General features: G+C 50.7%; 6 protein-coding genes across 6 annotated transcripts; 5 read left to right on the forward strand and 1 right to left on the reverse strand.

Annotated features, from left to right (window-relative positions):
* Positions 1-172: 172 nt before the first annotated feature.
* BDZ99DRAFT_522363 (uncharacterized protein) lies at positions 173-2031 on the forward strand (the record flags this gene model as incomplete). Its single annotated transcript, XM_033725698.1, has 2 exons — positions 173-516; positions 696-2031. 2 exons carry the CDS (start codon positions 173-175, stop codon positions 2029-2031), a joined length of 1680 nt encoding a protein of 559 aa, XP_033574707.1.
* A 2449-nt stretch (positions 2032-4480) lies between these two features.
* BDZ99DRAFT_464657 (glycoside hydrolase) lies at positions 4481-5751 on the forward strand. Its single transcript, XM_033720375.1, has 2 exons — positions 4481-4700; positions 4766-5751. Exons 1-2 carry the CDS (start codon positions 4488-4490, stop codon positions 5447-5449), a joined length of 897 nt encoding a protein of 298 aa, XP_033574708.1. The 5' UTR covers positions 4481-4487; the 3' UTR covers positions 5450-5751.
* A 2400-nt stretch (positions 5752-8151) lies between these two features.
* On the reverse strand, positions 8152-8949 carry BDZ99DRAFT_391759 (uncharacterized protein; the record flags this gene model as incomplete). Its single annotated transcript, XM_033715746.1, has 1 exon — positions 8152-8949. The coding sequence occupies one exon, from the start codon at positions 8947-8949 to the stop codon at positions 8152-8154; it is 798 nt and encodes a 265-aa protein (XP_033574709.1).
* Positions 8950-9341: 392 nt separating this feature from the next.
* On the forward strand, positions 9342-10385 carry BDZ99DRAFT_446597 (uncharacterized protein; the record flags this gene model as incomplete). Its single annotated transcript, XM_033717977.1, has 5 exons — positions 9342-9405; positions 9456-9532; positions 9587-9830; positions 9888-9941; positions 10116-10385. The coding sequence occupies exons 1-5, from the start codon at positions 9403-9405 to the stop codon at positions 10383-10385; spliced, it is 648 nt and encodes a 215-aa protein (XP_033574710.1). The 5' UTR covers positions 9342-9402.
* BDZ99DRAFT_420245 (uncharacterized protein) lies at positions 9999-12688 on the forward strand. The gene is made up of 3 exons (XM_033716915.1): positions 9999-10562; positions 10619-11059; positions 11105-12688. Exons 1-3 carry the CDS (start codon positions 10457-10459, stop codon positions 12616-12618), a joined length of 2061 nt encoding a protein of 686 aa, XP_033574711.1. The 5' UTR covers positions 9999-10456; the 3' UTR covers positions 12619-12688.
* A 521-nt stretch (positions 12689-13209) lies between these two features.
* On the forward strand, positions 13210-14872 carry BDZ99DRAFT_509918 (uncharacterized protein; the record flags this gene model as incomplete). Its single annotated transcript, XM_033724435.1, has 2 exons — positions 13210-13898; positions 14828-14872. Exons 1-2 carry the CDS (start codon positions 13248-13250, stop codon positions 14870-14872), a joined length of 696 nt encoding a protein of 231 aa, XP_033574712.1. The 5' UTR covers positions 13210-13247.
* Between the last annotated feature and the right edge of the window lie 1488 nt (positions 14873-16360).

A 16360-nucleotide genomic window follows, 5' to 3' on the forward strand; every position in this document is an offset into this window, starting at 1 on the left:
CGCGCCCCATCTAGCTACTGAAATTGCCGCAGCCAAAGCCCATCTAGCGAACGACGCGAAAGAGCAATCACCTTAGGTTCCATACCAACCTCCATCCGTGGTCCTACCGCTAGTACAGCCGCTGGCACCACACCCAGCGGAGCCAGCGAAGGCTCCACCCCCATTACACACGATGCAGTCCTCCCAGACGCCTGTACTCGACAAGTTCCTCGGAGAGGTCGATAGGATCGTGCGCGACAAAAATGGTGTTGAGCTACAGGCCTTTCTGGTCATCGAGCCGCCTTTCAACAGCCTCTACGAAGCCATGATTGCGGAGATGCGCAAAATATATCCCAAGGGTAAGGAGGGCGCATTGGAACAGAGATGTAGTAGGATGCTCAAGGAAGCTGGCGAAGACGCAGAGGGTGCGACATGGACCATATTCGTCAAATTCATGGCCAATTACCTCTCCTTCATACGGGACGTGGATCCCTCGAATTTGTTGGAAACATACAATATCCTCAGTGAGCTACAACAGTACGTGAAAACATTCTTATTGTTACATATTGAAAGAGGCCTCTATTACATCCTAGCTCCAATACTGCTTTCCGTTCGAAATCGAATGCTGCAGACTTCTTGGAGACTGGCGTCAAGATATCAGATGCAATGCTCTTTGAACCTCATTTTTAACAAGCACATCTAACTCCGATGTCCAGAAAAGCGAATAGTGCCTTAACAAGCCCGTCAAAAGGACTCATAATCCTACCCACCGTGATAGCCTACGCACGTGTTTTTGCCCGACTTGCCATTGGACTGGATAAAAATCCCGAACTCATAGCCCATTTGGTTGTCCAAAGCAACTCCGAAGAAGATGGGCGTCGGGAAACGCTTCCAGAGCGAGCAGCAAACATACTTCGGACTGCTTTTGTCACTTGTCTGAACGACCGAGGATCAGGATCAGGAGGTGTGAAAGATGGCAAACCGGATGGAAAGAAAGTCGGAATATACAAGATAGCCAATCTATGCTTGAAGATCCTGTTTCAATGCGACAAGAAGATGAACGCTGAGCAAATCTTCACCAACATCTACAACCAGTCGCCGCCACTTTCAATCTATCCCGCGTCAGAGCGCGTGACTTATCTCTACTATCTCGGCCGCTTCCATTTCTCGACAGGCCATTTCTTCCCTGCCCAAATGGCCCTCCAGGCTGCTTATGACCAATGCTTAGCCAGTCCAGCGTGTGTCGGCCAACGTCGCCTGATACTCATCTATCTAGTAGCAGCCAACATGATTCTTGGCCGTTTCCCTACTCAGTCCCTTTACGACCGACCCGAAGCTGCCGGCCTGCAAGCTATCTTCCAGCCTATCGTCCACACTTTAATCAAAGGCGACCTCGAAACTTTCAGGCGCCTAGTCGACTGGGATTCTCCGAATGCGCCGTGGCTCATGCGAAGATACAAGATGCTCCTTCAGATCGCCCGCCTCTGTGAGGTCATAGTCTGGCGCTCCCTCTTCCGACGAGCCTTCGTCTTGACCGGCGTCCAAGGTGACAATGAAACCCGCAAAGCGCCCACTCTAGACCTCAATTATGTCCTGGCCTTGTTCGTATTCCTAGAGAAGCGGGCGTTGCACCCGCCCGAGAGACTCGACAAATTTGGACCAGCGCCGGATCCGCCACCAGAAGCGTACTATATAGACCCAGAGTTCGTGGGTGCGGATGGAAAGCCGCTAGAGGGATACCATGCAAACGTCAGTCTGCCTTCTATGTTGAACATAGAGAGCAAATGCTCTTCGCTTATCTCTCAAGGCTTCATGAACGGCTTCATCTCGCATAAGTTGAAGCGGTTCGCGATCAAGGGCGCCAAAGAGAAAGGGTCAGCGCTGGCCGCAGGGTGGCCGAAGTTTTGGGATGTCATCAACGCGGAGGCGCCACCTGACTGTCCTGGATGGAAGCAGGACGTTGCGAGTTCTTCGGCGGGAGGTGCGTTTGGGCCGGGAATGGTGGTCAACCTGAGCAATGCGAGGCCTGTTGGCTCCGGGCCGCTTGGCTGACGGTCTTGGATAGATAATGCTGAGAACAGGGATATCGATGAAGTCCGGCTCCTAGGTTGGATTCTTTCAAACGCAACCTCGTGTGTTTGGCTTTGCTACTTGGTTCGGCATATATCATGAGACATGAGCGACGCTCTATACCCCCAAGTGAGGCCAATTTCTAGATGGTCAGTTACATCATATCATCATTTCTTACGTAGTGCAACTTCCGTAAGCCCGCCGCCTACTAACAAGCTTCCACCCTGTCATCACCCTTGTTCCAAAAGCAGACTGTCATAGATACTACGATCCTATAGCACACCACAGTCTCGTGATCAGAAAGTGGTCGAGATTCAGGGTCCCGCGCGCGTTGCATGCGCCATGCACCCCAGTCTGCAAACCCCGCATGAGAAGCGGCTCGGCTGCAAGGTTATTACAAGCTACCTTCCCGCGTAAGCTGATACCTCCGAGGCACATGTTGATGTGCCGTGTGCGACGTTATTGCCGGTCGCTTTAATGCTTTTGGTTGAGTAGACTGGGGAAAGGGTGCGTTATCCCGAATACTCGGGAAGGACTTGCTTGGGAACGAATACGAGAACCGTCTTGACGAAGCCTGAAAGTAGATGTCTTCAAAAGAATTATTACTATATATATCCTTGAAGTTCGAAGACAGTAGGCTGCGTGAATTAGCAGAAAGTAAGTTTTTGAAGCCTGGTATCCTTGCACAGAATGTTTCAAAGATGATTGTTAGGGGTAAGGAGAGGGTCTGGAAGGATCGTGGCACGGTTTGAGACTGCAATAGTAAGAACACTTGTATTCGTGAGGAGGAATGCTTGAGAAAAACAGCCGTAAAAGTGGCTACACGATAGATATTTAGAGTACTCTCCAAGTCGACTGCTTTGGACTTGGTTACTGGATTGGGTTAGCCTAGGAATGAAGCGGACTAAATATCAGCTACGCCGACCCCGTTTCATCTCACGTCTGCGACAACCACCAATCGGTACGCTACCATAGCGCAAACCATCGCTTGACTTCCCACAAAGCGTTTGAACCATCCGTCCAGGGCGGACGCTGCATGTCTGCTGCAATGGCGCCGCCGCGGCCTCAACTCTGTCAAGCGCCCTTGAGGCCTCGTGGTCTCGTCCCTATGCCGCTTCAATATCAAACCTTGAAACATTGCTCGTGCCCGTGTCCAGGGGTAAGTAAGTCGAGGCGGAAACACTCGACGAAACAGTGTACCTTGCTCCCTTCCTCGGACGTGGCCGACCGATGTTCTTTCTGGGAGAGCTTAATTCTCGTCTCCAGACTTTGACCGGCGGCCACCAGGTAACGCCCTTGTGGCACCTTTTTCAGTGCTGTGCGACAGATGAAATACATGGCAGGAATCACGAATGCTCTAATGGGTTTTTGACTCATTTGCCTCCGATAGCGGCTATCTTCTGCGACCCTCTTTGTGCCCTTTCTTTGGTCCTTTGATCCTTTGTGACGCTTTCTCTTTGACTCCACAGTATTCGCGGCCCAGTCCAGGCTTGTGAAATGAAGAACCTATCACCATTATTTCTACAACATCACCCATGTCCTGAATCTCAAAAGGCCCCTATCATTTCCGATCTAAGCCCACGCTTGACTCCACCCGGCTGTTTTTCCGGTCTGTCAGGCCTGTCTCTCCGACCTCTCACGACTATGCCTTGCATAGTAAAGGGTGTGGCTGTTAATTGAGTCGTGGTAAAAGTTTCAAAGAATACGACGCTGGCGAAACACGTAGCAATGCTACTTATGCCTTCTGCGCTTGTAAGCGGATATTAGCTCGGGCTGCGGAGTAGGTCATATGCATACTTTACTATAAATCTTTCTTGCCGCTGCATACCGCTGCTCTGTTACACGCGGCTGTCCATCGTGATCACAAGGCTTGCTCAGAGAGCACCTTCACACTCATTCTTTGTTTCTTGTGCTATCATTCCTTTGTATATAATAATCACTCGTTCAAAGCCTTTGTTCGAAGACTCAGACTCTCCGAACGACTTCTTATAACTTCTTCGGCCACCATCACTCTCTACAGCTGGCCCTGTTAGCATCTACAACTTTATACCCCTTTCACTCTTCTCAACTTCTACTTCAGTATGCATCTTCAACTCATTTCCCTTCTCGGTCTTGTCGCCGTTGCCAGTGCCTGGCTTCCGTCAGACAACAACCTCTTCGGACATGAAGCTCAGATGAACGCTACCTTCTCTAACTTGAACGCTGGAAAAGGCCGCGTTGTCAAGAAATGGCTGCCTTCTTCTGGAAAAATTCGCGGCGTGAATCTTGGCTCACTGTTCATTGTTGAGCCCTGGATGGCATCGACCGAATGGGCGACTATGGGATGCGGCACCTCGAAGTCAGAGTTTGACTGCGTTCTGAAGCTCGGTCAAGATGTTGCGAATACCGCCTTCGAAGGTCACTGGACTCGCTGGATTACCGAGGCCGACTTCGACGATATGGTCAAGTACGGCTTGAACACTGTCCGTATCCCACTGGGCTATTGGATCGACGAGAGCCTGGTATACAGCGACAGCGAGCACTTCCCCCAAGGCGGCCTTGCGTATCTTGACAAAGTCGTTGGTTGGGCCGCGGCTAAGGGCATTTATGTTATTCTTGATCTGCATGCGGCACCTGGAGCCCAAGTGGCGCAACAGCCATTCACTGGACAGGTAAGATATTCCCCTAATCGGCACAGCACTCCCGCATCATGATAATAAACTAACAAAGCTTCCAGTACGCTTCCACTCCTGGCTTCTACCAAGACTACCAATACGACCGAGCCTACCAGTTCCTCCAGTTCATAACCAACCGTGTTCACACGAACAGCGCCTACAGCACAGTCGGCATGCTCGAAGTCCTCAACGAGCCTATCAGCGGCCAGTCCTCGCTCATCAACACCTATTACCCTACCGCACTCTCTAAGATCCGCGAGATCGAATCCGGGCTTGGCATAACCGACAACAACAAGAAACTCCATGTCCAGTTCATGAACAAGCTCTGGGGCTCCGGAGACCCAAAGAGCGGCCTCAAGGACCTCACCAACACGGCTTTCGACAACCACCGCTACCTCAAATGGGATACCTCCGTTCAAGTCTCTCAGGCTGGATACATCGCCGCCTCGTGTGCCGACAAGGTCGCATCGGATGGCGATACGCCGCTCATCGTCGGCGAGTGGAGCATCAGTCCCGCCGATTCGGTAGAGGAGTCATCAGCCTTCGAGGTCTCGAGCGGTGCCAACAGCAACTTCTATACCAAGTGGTGGGCCGCGCAGGTCATTGCCTACGAGAAGCAGCAGGGCTGGGTCTTCTGGGCCTGGAAGTCGCAGCTTGGCGACTATCGCTGGAGCTACAAGGACGCGGTCGAGAATGGCATTATTCCCAAGGACCCGGGTCAGGCCTATAACCAGGGCGTTTGCTAGGCGGATGACTAGCTGGGTGGGGGATAGTGGCGGTGGCGATGATGATGGAGGAGTTCGACTCTTTTCACTCTTCACTCTCTATTCTTTGTGTCATATTCACTTTGGCCTTGCTCATAACGGCTCATAACGCTGAGCGTTTACCCCTACCAAGTGGCAGGTGGTATTCATTTCCTATACATGCTCTTATTGCTTTGATTTGTACATAGCATGGTTCTCTTACTGAGATGAGGGATGAATATCATGCGCATGAATGCATTCATAGCCACTATTACGTGGCTCTATTATAGGCGATTCTGGAGAAGGAAATGCATTCTTTTAACTAACGGCCCCCCTTGCGTGGCGGAAAACCCCCTGTGCCGGAATGAATCCATTGTCTCGGCATCTCAACTCTCTCCCTCGCGATTCTATTGAGTAACAATTAGTGTAATATTATTCTTTAGACATTTCTGCCTAGGAAACTGTTACGACTGCCCCTCTCGCCGAGGCTTTGGGCTGTTCCGGTCGACTTGGGTCTATTCCGGTATAAACAGGTCCATTTACCTAAGAACTGGGAACCTTAGGTAGAAAGGGGTGATTTATATATATATAGGCCTAGATAACACCTAGAAAAAGGCAGTAGCTTAGATAGTAAGGGGAGGGCTAATCGTACATCCCCTAACGAATAATCGTACGCCGTACACCTCCTAACGACTAATCGTGCACCCCCTACCGCCTGTCACTTCACCGCCTTCTAATTGGCTTAGAGGGTTTCTCCGGAGCTTCCGATTAGCTCGTTTCACTTGCTCGCTAATTCCGAATGCTCTCTCCAAATGCGGCCACGTATAACACAAGCAATTACATGGCTATATAGCCTCCAGCGCAGCCTATCTAATTTGTGCAGCTGTATATACGGCCGTACGTGAGCTCGTACGTGAGCTTGTACGCAAGGCTAGACAAATCGGCATGGCTATACAGCCTCTCCGTTTTATAGTGTATCCTGCCCGATTTGCGCAGCTGTATATACAGCTCGTAGGTGAGGCTATACGTGAGGCTATACGAATTAGAAAGGCTATATAGCCGTACGTAAGGCCGTATGTGAGGCTGTACAAATCAGAAAGGATGCACCGTAAAACGGAGAGGCTGTATAGCCATGCCGATTCGTATAGCCTCAAGTATTGTCTCACGTACGAGCTCACATATGGCAGAGATGCACGTGCAAATAGACGTAAGGGTGAATGTTCGGAGGCCTCCTACCGGACCTCCGAGCCAATTAAAAGGTGGTGAAGTAACAGGGGGCTAGGGGGTGTATAATTATTCGAAAGAGGGTGTACGATTAGCCCTCCCCTACTTTTATAGTCCTCATTCTCTGCATAGTAATATAATAGCGCATTAATAGTCTGCACAGTGCGCAGCTCGCATAGCAGCTCTTCTATTAGCCGGTTATCTAATTAGTCTAACAGGTGGGCTTAATCCTCTTAATGCCCGCCTCTGCTAGCCGTGCTTTTGACCTTGCAGTAAAGACATGGCCGTCGGACATATTTTCTAGTGTTTTTAAGAGCGTAAGCCCTACAGTCCCGAGTTGCACGCGTTGGGAAGCTGCTGTATCTGCCAGGCCTATATATATAATGCTGTTTCCAACGCCCCACAATAAAGTAACTTTCTTAGGGCTTGCCGAGCGGGCGGAGGATGCCGACTGCAACTACGACTGCAGGCGCGATCGCAAAGGCGACCGGGCCTGGAGCGCGTTGTCGTTCCCGTCTAGTTTATCTGCGATAGTGGCAAAACTCTCTCTATACAAGAGCTTGGGGATAGGATGTGTGTAGTGGTTGCATAGCCGGGGCGTGGGCTCATTGAGCTCGTCGAGGGAGTCTGCGTTCGGCGAGTACGCGTCGACGGGGAATTAGCGCTTTTCGGGCGAAGGTGCGCGTATGCGCTTCTTCTCCATGGTCTTGAGCATGCCTGGATATTCTTTTTTGTGTGATGACAATACGGGTTTGTTGTGGTCGTTGGCGGCCATCCGGCCAGCACAAGACGGCGTGTTTTGCGCGGGTGTGGGCTCTCGCAATGGTCAGGTCGCGCGCGCTTGCGAGTGGGGAGAGGAGGAGGAGACAGACGAGAGCGCGCAGGAGATTCGAGTTCGCGAATCCACGCAGCGACAGTGACGACATGCATTGAGGGCATGTGGTGCAGAGATGGAGGCGTCGAATCGATGTTGTAGCTTTCTAGGGTTCGATTGGCCCAGCAGCGACCGATTAGCGGCTTGGCATCAAACGTCAAACCATGCAGCCATGGCCTTGCTATAACGAGTTAGAGCTTAGAAACGAGGAACTAAAGTCGGGGCACCACGGCGAGCTAGTGGCAACAACAACCACAACCTCACCCTAATTTATGTTTCGGAAAATTTCAACGCCTCTCGCACAAGGATGTGGCCAGAACGGGTCGGCCGCCCTCTCTGTCTGTAGTGGCGATGTTCCATGCCAAACTGTTTCTGTTACATATACATAAGCATATTGGCGCAGCTTGACCCGTTCCGCATGTGCACTAGCTTCACATTCTTGAAGACAAAGTAGGATCAAAGTCTAATCTCTATGTTCTCCATTTGCCAGTCGTTGAGAGTAACCTTTCCCTACTGATGTTCGTACTGCACCTTTCAGCCCATACAAAAATCTCTGGGATTACCAACTGGCGCAACGTTCTTCCATTTCATACGATTCCACTACCATTCAGCACTTTGGTTCGTCATGATTTTCCCGCCTTTTCTCTACTTTGCGTCTTGCCGTGTATATCCACTCATCCAAGAAAATCCACAACCAAAGAAGTATAAACCAAGCAGAGATGACTGCTGCTCCCAGTAGGCTTAGCATGCTGAACCAGCGGCACACGGACCAAAGCGAGACCCAATGTACAGCTGATAGCTGCTCAGCTGCGAGCTCAACTTGCATGGCATTTAAAATGACGGATACCACGGCGAAGATAAAGAGTAAAGGTCCATACAGCCGCCCAAAAAAATCTCCGTATTGTCCATGGACCTGTTCGAAGTGAAACTTGCGAAGGAACAGAGGAGCATAAAAGTTGAGTCGCGTCAACCTTAGCTCGCCATAGCAGTATCTCCCTGATACCTCCGAGTCTTCAATGTGGCCGACTTCTGCAGCAAATCGACAGAATGATGCCCAATCTACATCTTTAGAGATGAGGCGGAGGTTCTCTTGCTGGGCAATGTTGAAATCGGATTCGTGTTGGACTAGGTATCGGTACGTCCGCAGGAATCCTATCGCAGCTTTGCGGATATTGCTTTGACTGTCGCCTAGCTGGCCTGGATTCTCGCTCAGACATGTTTCCCAGAAGGCTAGCGAAAGTAGATATCTTGGAAGAGGTTTAATGAATATGCGGTCGTGTATCCAGACCAGATGTAATCGAGGTTCTTCTGTAACGATGATTTCACGACCTTTCACCCGTTGTCGATGTAACGGGTTGATGTTCGCGCTGGATAAGGTCGTCATAATCCAGAGACGCGGCGCCATTCTCTCAAGGTCCTCGGAGTAAAATTCCTTTTCAAGGAATCTTTTCATATGGGTGGAATTGTTCAGCATGACTGAAGGCTGGCCCGGCAAAGGAGCATTTGCCGGCACTCTAGCTTCATTAAGCTCGAGATCGCGCACAAGCTGGTTCGATTCAGAGAATGGCAACATAATTATATTAAAGGCAGTATAGGAATAGAATGATGAGGAAATATCAATCTCTGCAGCACTTATATCTTGAAGCAAGCCGACATCCGGTGAAGGACGTCGCTGCTCAGGCAGCCATGGCTTCCAGCCTTCCCACCCCGGCTCAGCCTCGCCGTGCCCAGGCAGACTCCGCAGCTATCTTAGCCTGGTTGCCAGTGTCTTTTCGTCTTCATTCTTCTACTCTATCAGGACTTCATCAGCCCCCTTACTTGAACATACACCTTGCCCTCTTGACTTTAAAGGCCGATCATGGTATGTGGTGGAGCATGGATAAGGCATGCCAAGACTAACTCGGAAACTAGGTTCGGCTGGTGACGGACGACGACATCGGGCTGAAAGTGCTCCGCGAGGCACCAGCAGAAGCAGCCCAGATCATCGAGTGCGTTCTTTTATTACGGTGCTCGCTATCTGATTGATACTAAGACTGCGTTAGCATTGTTGCAATCCATGGCATCGGCGCCCACCCGGACGAGAGCTGGTGCAAGAACGTCGGCACGCCAGAGAGCGCGCAGTGGGTCAACTGGCTGAACAAGGATGACATGCTACCAGCGGTAGCACCAAATGCGCGTATAATGCGATACGGATACCAGTCTCAGTGGTTTGGGGAAGGAGCAATGCGGCAGAAGGCTTCGACGGTAGCACGGCGGTTGCTGCTAGCTTTAAAGCGGAAAAGAGAGGTGCAAGCCGCCCACAAGATGCACAGTGTTATCGCTAACCCGAATGCATGTGTTCAGGAGTTTCCGTTTCGGCCATTAATCTTCATAGCACACTGCTTCGGCGGGCTGGTCGTGCTGAAGGTGAGTATGTGAGGTGGACCAGAATGCGCCCGCAGCTGAGGATTCTAGGCACTCGTGGATGCGCGACACGATGAGAACGAGTGGCCTGGCATATTCACATCTACCACCGGCATGGTATTCTTCGGCACGCCATTTAGAGGGGCAGAGGGGATGAGCCAAGTGGAGATGCTTGCGGCGGCGCGGCGGGAATACCAGGAGGACGAAGTGCAGACAGACGTTTTAAAGATACTGGAGCTGGGAAACGAGTTCCTTCATGAGGTGGTCGACCAATTTGGGAAGACGCGGATGCGGGCGAACAAGGCCCAGGTTGCATGCTTCTACGAGCTCAAGGCAAGCAATGTTGGAAAGATTGTAGGGAGGGAGGACCGGACGGTAGGTTTGCAAAGGACTGTGCATCTTACCAAGGTTGACTGTATTTGCAGAGATTCGTGGTGAGCGAGAGCTCTGGCTGCCTCGACCTATCTGATTCGACGAGCAAGTTCTCGCTCTCACGAACCCACTTCAACATGAATAAGTTTGGGAGGCCCACAGAGGAAGACTTTGAGACGGTGAGAGATGTAATCAAGAACATGCTTGAGGCATCTTATGGGCTACTTCTGGCTCGATCTACATGTATTTCTTCCTAGGGACCTAGTTAGCAGCTGAATGTATAACTGACCGAGTTCAAGCTAGCGAATTAATTTGCGAACTCTACTGTGTCCCACATCTTGCAGTACCTCGGTTCTTCGGTAGACAACAGCTGATCGAGGAATTGCAGACTTTTCTGCTAAAACCGCAAGGACAGCACGGTAAGCCTAATGTAGCTGTACTACAAGCCTTAGGCGGACAGGGCAAGAGTCAGATTGCCTTGGAGTTATGTCGGAGGCTTAGGAAAGATTGTCGCGGTGTTTTCTGGCTTGATGCAACTTCGAAGGCAACGCTAGAGCGGGGCTTTGAAGGACTTGCCGAAAAACTGAACCAGCCAATTGCCAGACGCCTGGAAGATACGGAGTCGAAGACAAGGTTCGTGCTAGACACGATTTCAGAGTGGAAGGAGCGGTGGTTGATGGTTTATGACAACTACGACCGCCCTGATGTTTTTACAGATATTAAACAGTTCCTACCTGACAGTGAGTCTATCCACGCGGTGCATGCTTACATTCTAACTGCCTTAGATGGACAAGCCGGCATAATCTGTACAAGCCGGCACGAGGCCACAAAAGTGCTTGGGCGACACGTTCAAGTTCCATCGATGGTGAATGATGGAGGCATTGAGCTGCTCCTTAGAGACATGTCAGATGAGGAGATGAAAAGCAGCCGGGCAAATGGAGAGGATATTGTTCGCAGACTTGGGGGGCTAGCTCTCGCCATCGAACAGGCCGCTGCGTACATTTCCTTCAACCGGATGACTCTACCTCATTTCATAGACGAATACGAAAGAAAGAAGGGAAAGGTGCTAAAGTACATGCGTGAGGAACTCTGGGAGTACCAGAAACGAAGAGACGGGTCGGAGCAAAGCGAGGCGTTCAGCGCGTTTACGACGTGGGAGATGTCATTCGAACAAATGGAACGGCGCGATGAGACACGTAAGGATCATATCACCAGCTTCCTTAACGTCGCCGCCTTCCTCGAACCTTCCCACATCGGCAGTTATCTGTTCGAAACATACTTCGCAGAAGAGGATGAACCATTCCCATGGCTCGACATGTTTAGACGTCCAAGAAGCCTCTTAGATGAAGAGACCGACTCCGATACCGACTCTGACACCGACCAGGCATCTTCTACGCACACATGCGAACAGACAGGCTGGAGCACAGATCAGTTCTGGTCAACTATAGAGCGCCTTCATCGGCTCTCTCTGGTGCAGAGCATTGAAAAGAAGCCTGCAGTTTGGTTCTCTATCCATCCAGTGATTAGTGACTGGTTGCAGTTACGAGAACGGAAGCGATCAATTCGAGAAAGGATATTGCGAAAGACTATAAGACTGATGAGCGTGGTGGTGAAATCTTCTTTCGCTGAAGCTGCGCATGGATCTAGGAGACAAGAGTTGCTAGCACATCTGGACTCTTGTCAGACCAGTTCGCGGTACATAAAGCTTACTAAACCCCTTGGATGCACTTATATGAGAGAGGAAACAAATTCGTTTGGGGAGTTTTATGCAAGACAAGGAAAATTTGAAAGATCAGAGCAACTATATGGGGCTCTATTAAAGGAAGATAGAAATAGTCTCGACGGAAGTGACAGGAACCTGTTGGTCAGCATGACTAACCTAGCGTTGACGTACTGGAATCAAGGGCGGTGGAAGGAGGCCGAAGAGCTGTTTGTGCAAGTGCTGGAGACAGGAAAGAGGATGCTTGGGGACGAGCATCCAGACACGCTGACCAGCATGGCCAACCTAGCGTCGACGTACAGGAATCAAGGGCGGTGGAAGGAGGCCGAAGAGCTGTTTGTGCAAGTGCTGGAGACGGGAAAGAGGGTGCTTGGGGACGAGCATCCTTCCACGCTGACCAGCATGGCCAACCTGGCGCATACGTGGAAGTCCCAGAACCAAGATAAAGAGGCTATCTTACTAATGAAAAGGTGCCTCGAGCTACAGGGGAAGATCCTTGGCCCCCAACATTCTAACACGGAGTCTTCGCTCGATTCACTAAATATGTGGCAAATAGATCACCTAGAGCTAGGTACTTAAAGCTACGCTATATTTAAAAGATACGAAAATAGTGCGAATGCAGAAGTGTTCTAAGTGTTTAGGAGTGGCTACAGTACATGACTTATATAGAACTATGGGAAATCTTGATGTGTGCACCGAGTCTAACTTGTTTGAAGTCAAAGTACCCCTTATATTTTCCGGCACGGTGGGTTTTCCGCGACCTAGGGAGGGATGTTAGCATTTTGTGCTACCGCCTGTGGTGCTCAGATGAACATCGTTCTAGAAATCCGAACAGATTGCCAGCTTAATGTTTGAGAAGTCTCATGGCATATCTCTCTGCAAAGATAGAGTCAAGTTTAGTTGCCTCTGTGATTGTGTTGTCGTGATGACTATCTATGAATAGAAATTGAAGACTCCCTCGTTAGCATGGATCACGTGAATGATGCTCACGCCTCTTCTCAATTTATGCAAGTAATGAATAGCCTATTCTACTTGTACAGTCTATTAACATTTTATAACGTACAGTTACACCTAATCTCTGCAAGCCGTACTTCTACGATCTAAGCTCATTGCCCTTCAACCTCTCGTGCCCACGTGATCCTCCAACCTCACCTCACCCCTGCTCTCCATAGACCCTCCCAACCCTCCTTCATACCCATCCACCCAAAATGTCCCACCTCGAACTCGCCTGCTTCACCCCCACATCTGCCCTAACCGCCCAATCCGCCGGCGCCTCCCGAATCGAACTCTGCACCTCCTACCCCGCCGGCGGTCTCACGCCCCCGCACTCCACCCTCCTCGCCCTTAAATCCAACCCCTTTATCACAATCCCGATCTTCGTCATGATCCGCCCCCGCGCTGGCGACTTCGTCTACTCCGCGCCCGAGTTCGCGCAAATGCGTGACGAGATCGCCGCGTTCAAGGCACTAGAACGCGGGCCTGACGGCTTCGTGTTCGGGATCCTAACGTCGGAGGGCCGCGTGGATGCGGAGAGGTGTGGGGAGTTGGTGCGGCTGGCGGGGGGAGCGTCATGTACGTTTCATCGCGCGATTGACGAGGTGCGGGATTTGTGGGAAGGAGTGGAGGCAGTGGTGGAGTGTGGGTTTCAGGCGGTGTTGACGGCGGGGCGGGGGGGAGACGCGGTGGGTGGGGTGGAGGTGTTGGAGGAGATAAAGAGGAGGGTAAAAGGGAGGTTGGAGGTGGTGGTTGGGGGTGGGGTGAGGAGGGGAAATATTGGGGGGTTGAGAGGGAGGGTTGGGGAGGGGTGGTATCATTCTGCAGCGATTATGGGGCAGGGGGAGGAGGCAGATGGGGGGGAGGTAAGGGCGTTGGTGGAGGCGTTGAGGTGAGCTTGAGAGTGAGGACAAGAGTTGCATGAGGTGCCATGTGATAAAGAGAGGGAACGGGTGCGAACTGTTCAATCCGGTAGCGCATCTCTTTCTTCTAGAACTCCTGTGATCACCCTCTGATTTCGCTCGGAATTATCTCCTCTAGTCCTCTTCAAGTCCCGACCCGTGGCTTGACTTCTTCTCCTTGGAGAAGAGCCATTGCTTCCCGAAAGCTAGCTACGGCACGGTCAACATAGCCATGTTGCAAAGCATTTAAACCTTGCTGAATAGTCCGCTGTGCGCTCACGACGGTCTCAAAATCTTCGCTCGAGTTTTCGACCCAGGCTCCATCATCATTCCTGTCCTTGTCCTCGATCACACGGCTAGAGAAGCCAGGAGCTCCTGAGGGTCGACTGATTGTGTCTGAGAATATAAATGGTGTTGATGGGTCAATCAGGCTAGACAAGTGGTGGGATGCCGGAAAGCCCGGCGTCTCATAGGATATCGAGGAAGTAAGAATGCGTAATTGTGTGTCTTCTCGGGAATGTTGGGCATTTAGGGAGGACGTAGTTGGGGTTCTCGATTTCTGTGACACGGCCGGGAGCTCAAGAGAGGTAGATGTTGGTGTAGTGTAATTACGTTGCATTCCTGAAGGAGTTCGATGAATAGACGCTCGTGGATGCTTGGTTACACTTGCTTGCTGAGAGTGCCTTGCGATTGAGACAGACGGGTCTGGTTCCCGGATACCTCTAGCTTCGTTTGTTGCTGCCTTTGGTAGCGAGTGTGTCCCAATGGAAGCCTCTTCAGTGGTAGATTGCCTCTCAAGACTCCTTCTGTCCTCATCATAGCCAGAATCGGAACTGCTTGCACTAGAATAACCATCTTCAGCAAGTTTTTTTCGCTGGACACTGTCTTCCCAGCGAGATTTGTCGGGGTTGTCTCGTTCGTCTTTCCATTCGGCATAGGCTTGAGCCCTTTTCTGCAACTTCAGAGTCTTCTTGTCCTTTTTATTCCATTCCAATGTTTGCTTACTAACGTTTACTGCTTGCTTGGCGAGGAAGACTGCGAACGCTGATGTGGTCAAGCTCACGCCTGCAATTCCGGCCATAACCCATCCTCTGGTTTCTTCCACGGCGATGCCTGTGGCTGTGGCCGTGGCTGTCAGGTTTACGCTGTGACTTGTCTCCACCGCTTTACGTGAGAATCCCAAGAGCGAAGAGTCTTTTGGTACGGCACTGTCCCATACCAGGTTGGCAGAATCTAGTGTCCTATTCAAGGGAGAGGTTGTGGTAGGACTGATCTTCGCCGCTGGTAGTTGGGCAAAGATTCTCTGAACATTGGCGGAAATACTGAGAAGATTAGAAAGAGTGTCGGGATGGACGTCGCCGACATATCGCACTCTCGCATTGTGGCTGATTGACCAGAGTTTGTGTAAATAAATGCGAGGCGTAGATGCGAGAGGTAAATCTTCGCCTAATCGAATGCCAACTGACATCTCTGGTGGACATGCTTCGGTGCTGATATTCAGGAAAGGCTTTATATCGGCGCTAGTGGCATTGGACCAGACGTCGAAATCCGTGACAGGCACGGCCCTCTCATCTGGGTATTTCGTAGCGTCCTCATGATCCAGCAAGACGTCAGCTTCTCTGCTAATGTCAGTATCACTACTTCCTTTGCTGACTAGGTACCGAGCGACTTCAAAAGCTTACAAGCATAAAGCAGCAGTCTTGGAGAGTCTAAAAATGACATACTCCTGCACGAGGGTCCGAGATGAACGAAGCTCGTGAAGTCCATGTCGGTGATCGGTGCTTCTGACTACGGCAAATACCTTACATTTTCAGCTAGGTTATGAGTAGAACATCTGGGTGGAACGAGTTTTCACTCACCCGACCAGGCACGAAAAAATCCTTTTGTTTGTAACGTCCTATTCTTCTGAACTCCGGTAACTTTGAAGGATTGAAACTACGTTGCTCGTTTTGCAAAGGGACTGAATCTTTTGTGTTGTTGTCGGGGCCGCTAGTCTGCCGTAGCGGTCGGTGAAGACTTATATTCTTCGCAACAAGTTTATCCCATTCTTGTTGATCGGATGATGCCACTGGATCATGCCAGATGTACTCTATTTTTCCTGGGAGACGTTAACGAGAGATGGAGTCAAGACAGAAGAAGCTAATACCAAGCTCGTCGAACTGAGTATGGTAATACCGCTTGTGTTTCGCAGACCATATCCACCTTGAGCGACCACTATTCTGAGTCTCATTGCCCATCCGAGATTGAAGGTCATCTTCCCACAACTTGGTGTCAAACTTCAAATTTTCAATTTGGACCTGTTTCACTGACATTACGAGATGTTTCAAAAATGTTGGGACGTTACAGAGTCATACAGAGGTAAGAGGACGATAGGCCGAGATCCAGTACCCTTGTTTGCCCTGAGCTGCGGTCAGCAGTCAAATTCT

The sequence above is a fragment of the Mytilinidion resinicola genome (assembly GCF_010093595.1).
Source record: "Mytilinidion resinicola strain CBS 304.34 unplaced genomic scaffold BDZ99scaffold_13, whole genome shotgun sequence".
Classification (NCBI taxonomy): Eukaryota; Fungi; Ascomycota; class Dothideomycetes; order Mytilinidiales; family Mytilinidiaceae; genus Mytilinidion; species Mytilinidion resinicola.

Coding starts and splice junctions, on each gene's coding strand:
- BDZ99DRAFT_420245 (XM_033716915.1), top strand. CDS start 10,457: ATGAATAAGTTTGGGAGGCCCACAGAGGAAGACTTTGAGACGGTGAGA. Junction 10,563..10,618: donor ACTTCTGGCTCGATCTACAT/GTATTTCTTCCT, acceptor ACCGAGTTCAAG/CTAGCGAATTAATTTGCGAA. Junction 11,060..11,104: donor TAAACAGTTCCTACCTGACA/GTGAGTCTATCC, acceptor TAACTGCCTTAG/ATGGACAAGCCGGCATAATC.
- BDZ99DRAFT_464657 (XM_033720375.1), top strand. CDS start 4,488: ATGGTCAAGTACGGCTTGAACACTGTCCGTATCCCACTGGGCTATTGG. Junction 4,701..4,765: donor AACAGCCATTCACTGGACAG/GTAAGATATTCC, acceptor CAAAGCTTCCAG/TACGCTTCCACTCCTGGCTT.